This window comes from Eschrichtius robustus, chromosome 3, assembly GCF_028021215.1.
Source record: "Eschrichtius robustus isolate mEscRob2 chromosome 3, mEscRob2.pri, whole genome shotgun sequence".
In the NCBI taxonomy this organism is placed as follows: domain Eukaryota; kingdom Metazoa; phylum Chordata; class Mammalia; order Artiodactyla; family Eschrichtiidae; genus Eschrichtius; species Eschrichtius robustus.
The window spans coordinates 109,455,647-109,466,823 of record NC_090826.1 but is presented as its reverse complement, the minus strand read 5'-3'; the positions used below and the strand labels follow the sequence as shown (position 1 = coordinate 109,466,823).

The following is an 11,177-nucleotide window of genomic DNA, read 5'->3' as shown; positions in this document are numbered from 1 at the left end:
CAAGGATTTTGGACTTTATCCTGTAGTTGACAGGGAGCCATTAAAGATTTTTGAGCAGAAGAGTGACAAAATCTGCGTTTTTAGAAAGGTTTCTACTGACAGCAGAGTGGAAAACGTACTGGAGCAGAGGGAGACTGACCTCTTCTAAATGAAAATTTCTACACTCCCAAATTCTGTACTTGGGGTAGTGGGGCTCCTGGTGTCACCGAGTGGAGTCATTCCACAGCCCAGATGGGCGCGCGAACTGGGGCGAGGAGCTTGGGGTGGTCTCTACGCAGGAGTGGGCGGGGCTGAAGCTTTGAGAAGGCCTAGGGGATGGGACTAGGAGCCTGTCGACGCTCTGCTACTTCTGCCTGTAGGCGACCGGCTTCCGCCGCCCGCCCGCAGGTAGTGGTGTCGAGCACCGAGCCCAGAGAACGGTGCTGGGTGAGGGGCTGCTGGTGGCGACGCAGTTCGTGTAGGCCATATGAGCTTGGCTGGGGGTCGGGCCCCCCGGAAGACCGCGGGGAACCGGCTTTCTGGGCTCCTGGAGGCAGAGGAGGAAGATGAGTTCTACCAGACGACTTATGGGGGTTTCACAGAGGTAAGAGCCGGGCCCAGGAAGAGAGAGGGAAGAAAGGTAAAAGGAGTCCTGACGAAGGGAGAAACCTCGGACAAAGAAGGGAGCGGGGAAGAGAGAGGAGCCCTGGTAGCTGATCCTCGAGATGGGGCGGGCGAGATGGGGGGATAAACTGGAGTCCTAGAAGGGGAGCCCTGGATGGGTTTGGAGGGGTCAGGAATGGTGAAGCTGTGCGGAGGACCCGAGAGTGTGGCTGAAACCTACTGTGTATTTCCCCAGTTGTGTCACTCAGTGCACTTTTGACGTCTAGCATACGCCAGGCACACCGTAGTCACGCGGTATATACTCGTTGGCCCACTGCCTGGTTATTAACGTGAAGTAAAGAAAGGAACCTCTCAAAAAAAAATTAGAGGGAGTTAGCCTACTCCTTTTTCAGCTTTCAAATCTCGTTGTATAGATGTCTTAGATAACCGTTCCTTGGTTGTCCAAAAAAGTGTCCCCGTATATTTCCTTCATAAAACATATTTCAATTTGTAATTAGATTTGGTTTGCTTATTTGCTTATACTTTACCATTAGATTGTAAGCTCTGTAAGGTCAGAGGTGGTCTGTTTTGTTCAACAGTATATGTCCAGTGTCCGGATTGAGTTGGCACTTGTTAAATTTTTATTGATTGAATCTATCCATTCTTCAATGTTTTAAGCGCCTAGAGCAAGCCAATCACCGTGACAGGCTCTATGGAAACAGAGAGAATTAAAAACACCTCTTTATCTTTACATATTCCAGACTCCAGTGGGGAAATTAGCTGAGTTAACAGTCAGTTAAAATATTGTGTGATAAGGAGTAAAATAAGTGTTAAGCATAGGGTGCTGTGGTAACACATGGGAGCCAGAGTTGTTGTTTGGGATGGACATCCCTGGGGGACATGATGTTTAAGCTGAGGACAGTATGAAAAGTAGGTCTTGGGTGGATGAAGAGCCGTAGGACTGGAAGCAGGGAGAGGAGGAAGGTTAGTCCCGCGAGGGGGTGGGGCACAATATGTAAAGGCACTGAGATCCTTGTCTGGAACTCTCACATCTACTCTCATTCTCCAGGCCATGAAGGAGAATACAAGTTAGAGGGAGTAGGCATGGGCCAGATCCTGTACAGCCTTGTGAGCCATGTTAAGGAGTTTTGCTCTTCGTTCAAAGGACTGAGAAGATTATTTCATGATCAGATTTGTACTTTAGAAAGATCACTCTGTAATGAGGAAAATGATTTGAAGGAGGCAGTGGGAGTGGAGAAACATGGATAGGAGGGGTCAAGAGAAATTAAGGAAATAGAATCCACAGGACTTGGTGACTGATTAGGAATCATTACTTACACAGCCCTGACCAATTAGTTTAAAATAGAACCTTCTCATCCCTCCTTCAAAAGCCATTTTCCTATTCCTGTCATTTTACGAGTCGTTATTTAATATGTACCCTTTGTGCTTCCAAAAAGGATTTAAGGAGGCTTACCATAGAAACAAAAAGTAGGAACAGTAAAAATAGAGACAGATCAGAAGTAATTGTACCAGGAGCCTCTGCTAAAATGGTAATAGCAGTTGATATTAAATTTAGCTGTGACTCTCCTGGCAGCCAAATCCTGAATTTCTTTTTTTAGTAAGAAAGAAGCATATAAGTTCTTTAAGAGAGATAAACTTATTCAGCATTAAACCTAGGAAGAATTGTATCCTTATATATAAAGTAACAGGGGTTTGGTAGATGATGTAAAAATATACTCTTATCTAGTCATGTCTCTTAATGACCCTCGATAAAAGCCAAAGGAATGGTAGTAAATACGTAACTTAGTGAAAGCATTTCAATTGGGCACTAAGCTAATGTGTAGTTGAACTACTACCCTCTGGTGATTTGACTTAATACCAGGTCAGGGCTGAGGGGATTAATGTGTTCCCAGGTTGTCTTTCACAAACATCAGTTGGGAGGAAATGATGGTCATCAGTGCAAGACTGAACGCTGGCTGGCTTGGAGTGTCAACTGTCTGTGTTATTTGCTTACTTTGGCACCATGTGTACCAAGATTAGCCCATTAATCTCATCATTGATTGAAGAGAAAGCCACATGTTTGAGGTGCAGCCCCACCCAATTAACTCTCCTGTCCCCAACTGGTTTTTTTTCCTCTTTCCTTTCCAGTGTGGCTTCCGTTTTAGCCCTAGCTTGTATCACCTCAGGCCTTGGCTCTACTCCATGTTCTCTACTCCAGCGCATCCTACCACCTCCAGAGCTTTCTGAAACACCCCTTGTATACAGTTTTCCCCTCCCCCCAGATCTTCGGTGGCTTCCCATTATAGATAGTAGTAGTACCCAACTATTTTTCTGTCCCAACTCACCTGAGAAATGAGACATATTTCTCAGTAACTTTAGTTTACTTCAACAGTGATTATCAATGCTGGGACAAGTAAGGAGAGGGAGAGGATTGAGAATCACTGGCCTGCAAGTTAAAGTCAGAAGTTTATTAGCCTGACACTTAAGTTTTTCTACAGATTGAATACAACCTTCTTTTCAAATCTTATAGCTCTATAGGGCAATCAGTTAATGTTGGAAGGAGGCTGTACTGGAGCCAAAAGCAGTCAGCTAGGAAGACTTCTTGCCAGAGACAAACCTTCTGCTTTACTTAGGTCTAAATGCTTATTCTATCAACATGTTATACACATTCTTGCTTCTGAATCTTTGTTCCTGCCACTTGATCTGCCCATGATGCCTTCTTCCCTCTTGGTTATCTAAATACTACCAGTATTTTAAACCATGGCTCAAGTCCTCTTCATTCTTTAGAGTCTAAAGCAGGGTTTAGTAAACTACAACCTGCTGGCTGAATCTGGCCCACTACCTGTTTTAATCTGGCCCTTTACAGAAAAAGCTTGTCAGCCCTTGTTCTAAAGGAATAAACTCTAAAGTTTAGGCCTTCCCAGGCCACCTATTCATGGCAGGTGTACCTTCCTCTGAACACCTGTAACATTTTATTGCCTTTGGTAGTTTATATGTTGCCTTGTATTAAAACTTCCTTTTATAATTATGCTGTGACATCTACTAGACTGTGAGACCCCTGAAGGTAGAGATCAAACCATATGCTTTTGTACCCCAGCACTTAACACAATGTGCTACAGGAGAAGGGCAATCAATTAATGTTAGAAGGGGTGGTGCTGGAGCCATCAGCTAGGAAAGCTTCTTGCCTGAGGCAAATGAAATGTTGGGATGGGAAGGAGAGTGGGGCAGCCATTATCAATAAGCAGAGGGATTCTGTTCCTCCTGGAGGGGCATTAATAACTGATGCCAGTGAGAACCTCATCTCCCTATGTCCTCAGGAATCAGGAGATGATGAGTATCAAGGGGACCAGTCAGACACAGAGGATGAGGTGGACTCTGACTTTGACATCGACGAAGGGGATGAACCATCCAGTGATGGAGAAGCAGAAGAGCCGAGAAGGAAGCGCCGAGTAGTCACCAAAGCATATAAGGTGCAGGGGAGGCCTGGTTTTCTTGGACTTCCTTAATTTGTAGTCTCCCTTTCATCAGGTCCCAGTTGTCCCCACACCAATCTCATTTTCTACTGTGCTGGTTTTCTCTTCCTAAGATCTTCATCTTCTTTCTTCTATTTCTTCTCTTCCCTGGTGTCTGATTCCAATCTGTCCCCAGGAGCCTCTGAAGAGCTTGAGGCCTCGAAAGGTCAGCACCCCAGCTGGTAGCTCTCAGAAGACCCGGGAAGAGAAGGCATTGCTTCCACTAGAACTACAGGATGATGGCTCTGACAGTGAGTGGGGATGTTTGGGTCAACTGACAAAATTGAAATATGGTGATAAAGTATTGTATTAGTGTTAAGTTTACTGAAGTTGGTAACTGTACTATGGGTACGTAAGGACAATTCTTATTCTTAGGAAATATACACCGAGTATTTAGGGGAAGAGAGCCATGATGTGTGCAACTTAACTCACAGATTATTCAGAAAACACACACACACACACACACACACAGGATGCAAATAGGGCAAAATATTAACAGGTGATCTGGTAAAGGATACATGGGTGTTCTTTGTACTATTCTTACAAATTTTTTGTAAGTTTGACATGATTTCCAAATAAAAAGTTTTAAAATTAAAAAAAAAAAAATACAGAGGAGGTAGACATGAATTCAAAGATTTCTCCCTCTCTTATTTTCTTCCCAGGTCGGAAGTCCATGCGGCAATCTACAGCTGAGCACACACGACAAACATTCCTTCGGGTACAAGAGAGGCAAGGCCAGTCACGGCGGCGAAAGGGGCCCCACTGTGAGCGGCCACTGACCCAGGAGGAGCTGCTCAGGGAGGCCAAGATCACAGAGGAGCTCAACTTACGTTCACTGGGTCAGTCTGGTTTTCAGAACAGTGGGTAGAGGGGCTAAGGAGCATGAGAAAAACTGAGACCTGGAGGACTCAAAGAACTGGAAAGAAGGAGATTTGGGACAAGGGAATCAGAAGAAAGAAATGGGGAGAGTAAGTGATTAGGAGCAAGGAAGTAAGCAGTTATGAGGGCTCTGAAGAACAAGTTATATTGAAGTACTTTGGTCTAAAATAAGAATCATACAGAACTCAGTTCAGATCCTAGTTCTGCTGTTCATTTGCTGTAAGACTGCAGGCAAATTACTTGCAACCTACTTGCATCTTTCTCTCCTTGTTCACAAAATGGGGTGATGCTCCCTACTTTAATGAGCATGAGAATTAGAAATTGAGTAGAATCAGTCAGTTCATGGGATACATTGCTATAAAGTGAGAATTCTTTAAAATCTCTTCAGTTTATGTGCTATTGGGCACACAGTCATGTTTGGTAACATATTGTACAAAAACATACATTTCTTTGAAGGATGGTGAGGATTCTCAGATCACGAGAGGTACGTGAGAAATTGAGGGAACAGCAGATTTCGTACCTCCCATCACATGCTCACTCTGGGGCATACTTTCATTGAGTGAAACAACAGGTGAAATCTCCTACAATATTTAATTTGTTATTTCTCTCTCTCTGAATCTGTCTCTTTTTTTGACTAAGCACATATAATTGAACGTGTATAACCCAAATACAATTTCACTGTGGAGTAGAAGATTGTTTACCCAGAATATCTGGACCCAACTCATTTCAGTTTAATGATAGTTTTGAAATTTAGATAACTTAACTCCAGAAGACCACAATGACTGAGAAAAGATTTAATTCATTTCCAACATTTTCAGGATGTATTCTCGTGACATTTTTTTTTTTAATATATTAGCTTTAAAATGGGAAATATAATCTCTGTCTGTATAATGGCAATGCCGTGCTTTAAAACAGTAGCTATCTCTTAAAACCTATAAATGAGAACCATCACAAATAACGTGGTCACTTGATGTCACTGTAATTACAATCTGTATCCTTTGACTACATTGATTGTTTCAGGCCACTGTAAAGAGAGTGATTCCCAGGCTTCTGATATCGGTAACTGACATAGGAGATCCTGGAGGGGCTTGTTTGGCAGGAGAAGAAATAATAAGTTCATTTTTGAATATGTTGGATTTGAAGTGTCTATGAGCAATTCATGCAGTGCTGAGGAGTCAGTTAAACACACAAATCTGATGCTTGGACAAGATATCTGGGCTAGAAATATAAATTCGGAAGTTTTAGAATATGGATGGTAATTGACATGGGAGTGGATGAGATTACCCAGGGAGAAAGCATAGAGGGAGAAGAGTAGACAGAGGCTCAAGAAGGTCCTGCAGGCACTAAAAGGTAATGGTCTCCTATAAGAGGAGGAGCTTAGAAAAGAATATGAGGAGTGGCCAGAGAGTGGGAAACTCCAGGAGAGTTTGTCATAAGAGCACTAAGGAAAGAGACTGTTACAAGAGAGTAGTTGCTGAGAGCTGCTGAGACACCAGTGAAGAGAACTGAGACGTGTCCATTGGTTTTGGTGACATGGAGGTCAGAGATGACCTTAACACTTTTTGGGGACCAAGCCATTTGGAAGTTGGTTGGGAAGCCAGACTTCTAAAATTTGGCCATGAAGGGTAGGAGAGGGAACATCAAAGATTGGAGAGTGTGTATTTTTGGTGAGATGCAACTGAAAGAATTTAAAGACAGAAAAGAAAGAAAGGATTGTTAGTAGTGTAGGGTTTTGGAGAAATGGGAGGCGGGGTGGGAGCTAGGGCATGGGTGGAAGAATTGGCCTCCATTAAGAGGAAGGAAGGAAGGTGGCTCATAGCTGTAGGGTTGTAAATCCAGAGCAGGACAGTGCAGTAGTTTTCATCTGATGTCTTTTAGGCACTGTCATCTCTCAGGTGTTGGGAATAGAGTTGGAAGCTTGAGAGTGAAGACTGTTTGAAATAGTTGTGGAGATAGGATCATCTGCTGGTGTTGGCGGGTCTGTTGAAGTTTGGGACCATGAATTTCTGGGGTTCCACTCTACCTATTGTGTAACTTTTCTCCAGTAGCACTCAGCAATCCAGGTCTGGGCGAGGGAGTTTAGACTGACAAGAGAATGACTGATAGATTGAGGAACCTAAGCTCGATTTTAAAAGGAAAACAAGGGACTTCCCTGGCGGTCCAGCGGTTAAGACTCCGCGCTTCCATTGCAGGGGGCATGGGTTCGATCCCTGGTTGGGGAACTAAGATCCCCCATGCTGTGCTGTGCGGCCAAAAAATAAATAAAACAGAGGGTTTAAATTAATAAATAACAAGGAAAATGAAGGCTGGAAGGGGTGATAGATAGAATGAAGAGATATTCAGGTATTAGAAGTACTGAAGAACTAGAAGAACAGAGGTATCTAGAGTGTGGAGCAAAGAGACCTGAAGTGTGGGGCCCAGTAGGACACAGGCACATCCTGCCCAGGATGTGGGAGAATAATCAGCCTCTACCAGAGGAGAGTGGTGGCCTCCGTGGATGACAGGTTTCCCGTAAGGCAAGTTTTGGAAGGCATGCTGAGTGAGGAAATTGAGGAAATAGATGAGTTGGCTGATTATAGAGCAGGAGTTACAGAGGGTACAGGGAAGTGTTCGAGAGAAGGGTTGGAAGGTTGGCTCAAGAGAAAGAAAGCAATATTACCAACCAGAATTCAAGTACAAAAGAGGTTAAATCACTGGGGGTGTGGGGGGGTGGGGGTGGGGTGTAGTCCAGAGGACTCTTCTGCTCTTACTCTATCTAGAGGGTTGTGTTCGCAGTACCACGTTTAAGGAGGACAAAGGGACCAGGAGTATTTAGATCTGTTTATACATTAACAAATCTTTATTGAATTCCTGTAACGTGTGGAATGCCGCGTGACCGTGATAATGTATAGGTAATATGAGTCACAGTCACTGCCCTTAAGGAAGAGACATATCTACCAACAATGAACTGCCATAGAGCAGTGTCACCGGGTCCAGCCAGGGCAACTATGGTGAACTAGAGAGGAGTGCCTGAAAGGAGGAGCAGTTACTCAGCTCAGCTAATCGTTGCCCTGTGAGAATACAGACACAGGGTTGCCAGGTTTTCTTGTTATTTTTAAAAGGGACCAGAAATCTCTGTATTTAAATGTAATTTCCTGACTTTTAAATGTCAGCAACTAATTCAAAATTTTCTTTAAAACGCTATACAAATCAAGCAGAACACGAAAGGGGGCTGCCATCTTGCAGCCTCTGCCATAGACTGTGATAAGTACAGGAATAGAAGAGTATTTTAGGCACAGGGGTGGCAAAGGAGGGAGTGACTCAGAACCATGTTGTATGAGGAATGGTTCAGTGGAAGGGGTGTTGTGATCAGCCTGGAGAGAGACGGACACTAATTTCTTTTTTTTTTTTTTTAATTGGGGTATAGTTGCTTTACAATGTTAGTTTCTGCTGTACAGAGAAGTGAATCAGCTATATGTATACATATATCCCCTCTTTTTTGGATTTCTTTCCCATTTAGGTCACCACAGAGCATTATGTAGAGTTCCCTATGCTATACAGCAGGGTCTCATTAGTTATCTATTTTATACATATTAGTGTATATATGTCAATCCCAATCTCCCAATTCATCCCACCTCCCCCTTTCCCCCCTTGATGTCCGTACATTTGTTCTCTACGTCTGTGTCTCTATTTCTGCTTTGCAAACAGGTTCATCTGTACCATTTTTCTAGATTCCACATATATGTGTTAACATACGGTATTTGTTTTTCTCTTTCTGACTTACTTCACTCTGTATGACAGTCTCTAGGTCCATCCACGTCTCTACAAAAGACCCAATTTCGTTCCTTTTTATGGCTGAGTAATATTCCAGTGCATTTATATACCACCTCTTTATCCATTCATCTGTTGATGGACGCTTAGGTTGCTTCCATGACCTGGTTATTGTAAATAGTGCTGCAGTGAACGTTGGAATGCGTGTGTCTTTTTGAATTATGGTTTTCTCAGGGTATATGCCCAGTAGTGGGATTGCTGGGTCATATGATAATTCTATTTTTAATTTTTTAAGGAACTTCCATACTGTTCTCCATAGTGGCTGTATCAATTTACATTCCCACCAACAGTGCAAGAGGGTTCCCTTTTCTCCACACCCTCTCCAGCATTTATTGTTTGTAGATTTTTTGATAATGGCCATTCTGACCGGTGGGAGGTGATACCTCATTGTAGTTTTGATTTGCATTTCTCTAATAATTAGTGATGTTGAGCATCTTTTCATGTGCCTCTCGGCCATCTGTATGTTTTCTTTGGAGAAATGTCTATATAGGTCTTCCACCCATTTTTTGATTGGGGTGTTTGTTTTTTTGATATTGAGCTGCATGAGCTGTTTGTATATTTTGGAGATTAATCCCTTGTCTGTTGCTTCGTGGACACTAATTTCAACTATTTAAAGGACTGTCAAGTGGAAGACAGGTTAGACTTGTGTCCCTTATGGCCTTAAAAGGTAAAACGGTGTCAACAGGAAGTATGTTTCAGCTCAAAATGGGAAAGAACTCTAATGATTAGAGATGCCTGAAGATGCAGTGTGCTGCCTTGGATGGGAGCAAGTTGACAGGGCAGTAACGGAGGGGTATCTGGGGAAATGAGTAGGCTCTTCATCAAAGGGTCCCTTTCAACTCTGAAGTCCTACAGTTCTGAGTGGGTGAGGAACCAAGTGGACCTAAGAAATGATGAGCAGAGAGGATGTCAAGAGGGGCAAGCAGAAAGCTTATGAAATGGCAGATGCTTGAGGGCCTTAGAGGACTTTCCTGATTGGCTTGGGTAGGCAGTGACTAGACAGCCAGGAAGATAAGAGACTGTAGGACAGAACTGGGGTTTGGGAAGACAGGAATTGACCATCCCCTCATTCCTTCCTGAAGAGACATATGAGCGGCTCGAGGCTGACAAAAAGAAGCAGGTCCACAAGAAGCGGAAGTGCCCTGGGCCCATAATCACCTACCATTCAGTGACAGTGCCACTAGTTGGGGAGCCAGGCCCTAAAGAAGAGAATGTCGACGTAGAAGGGTGAGTGAGTGAACCTCAAGGGGAGAAGAGGAGTGCGGTTTCTCCCTTCTGTATTCAGCTTGTATTCCCTCAGCCCCATCTCACTTGCTTTCCTCACACAGCTCTCTAACACCTGAGTATCTTTCAGATTCCTCTTCCTGTCATCTCCTATTTTCTCTTTTAGCCTCTCTCTTCTCCTTTTCTGTTTTTCCATCCGGCTCTGCTTTGTTTTGTTCTGTCACTTAATAGATTCTCTCAGAATGTTGCCACCCACTGCCTCCTCTTTCCTCACCTGTCTGATCTCTTTATCAGTTTTCTCTCCTCAGCTTTTTTTAATTTTAAAATTATTTATTTATTTGGCTGCGCTCAGTCTTAGTTGCGGTGTGCATGCGGGATCTAGTTCCCTGACCAGGGATCGAACCCAGGCCCCCCTGCGTTGGGAGAGAGGAGTCTTAACCACTGGACCACCAGGGAGGTCCCTCGGCTCTTTGTGTTTTTCTCTGTTTTTTCCCTCAGACTTGATCCTGCTCCCACAGCTTCTGCATTGACACCCCGTGCTGGGACTGGACCCGTCATCCCTCCTGCTCGCTGCTCACGTACCTTCATCACTTTTAGTGATGATGCGACGTTTGAGGAATGGTTTCCCCAAGGGCGGCCTCCAAAGGTCCCTGTTCGGGAGGTCTGCCCAGTGACCCATCGCCCAGCCCTGTACCGGGACCCTGTTACAGACATACCCTACGCCACTGCTCGAGCCTTCAAGATCATCCGTGAGGCCTACAAGAAGTACATCACTGCCCACGGACTGCCGCCCACTGCTTCAGCCCTGGGCCCTGGCCCACCACCTCCTGAGCCCCTTCCTGGCTCTGGGCCCCGAGCCTTGCGCCAGAAAATTGTCATCAAATGAAGGGATGTCTAGTCCTTAGAAACCTCTTTCCTGTCCTAACTTGGGGCTCTTAAGTTAGGGCTCTTAAGAAGCCTGCTTCTCCCCTTTGTCATGCTGGTCTTTGTCCAGCCCTTCTCTGTATTTCTTTCCCTATCTTTTCCCCTAGTTCCTGCTGCTTTTGTTTGTGTTTTTTAATCTAATAAAATAGAAAGATCCCTTTTGTCTGGTGTCTAATCTAGGTTGGGAGCAAAAAGTATTTGTGAATGAGTATATATGGGCCTTTATATTTGTTTAATAGCATTTAT

The 11,177-nt window shown here is 44.1% G+C and overlaps 1 protein-coding gene across 2 annotated transcripts; it reads left to right on the top strand.

The window, feature by feature from the left end:
- The first annotated feature begins 353 nt into the window (after positions 1–353).
- On the top strand, positions 354–11,093 carry VPS72 (vacuolar protein sorting 72 homolog). 2 transcript variants are annotated; one of them, XM_068540757.1, is made up of 6 exons: positions 354–583; positions 3,900–4,052; positions 4,231–4,345; positions 4,757–4,933; positions 9,866–10,010; positions 10,506–11,093. In XM_068540757.1, exons 1-6 carry the CDS (start codon positions 467–469, stop codon positions 10,891–10,893), a joined length of 1,095 nt encoding a protein of 364 aa, XP_068396858.1. In that variant the 5' UTR covers positions 354–466; the 3' UTR covers positions 10,894–11,093. The 2 variants fall into 2 exon arrangements, with proteins under 2 accessions (XP_068396858.1, XP_068396859.1); XM_068540758.1 differs by having other exon boundaries at positions 355–583; positions 10,526–10,809.
- The last annotated feature ends 84 nt before the right edge of the window (positions 11,094–11,177 follow it).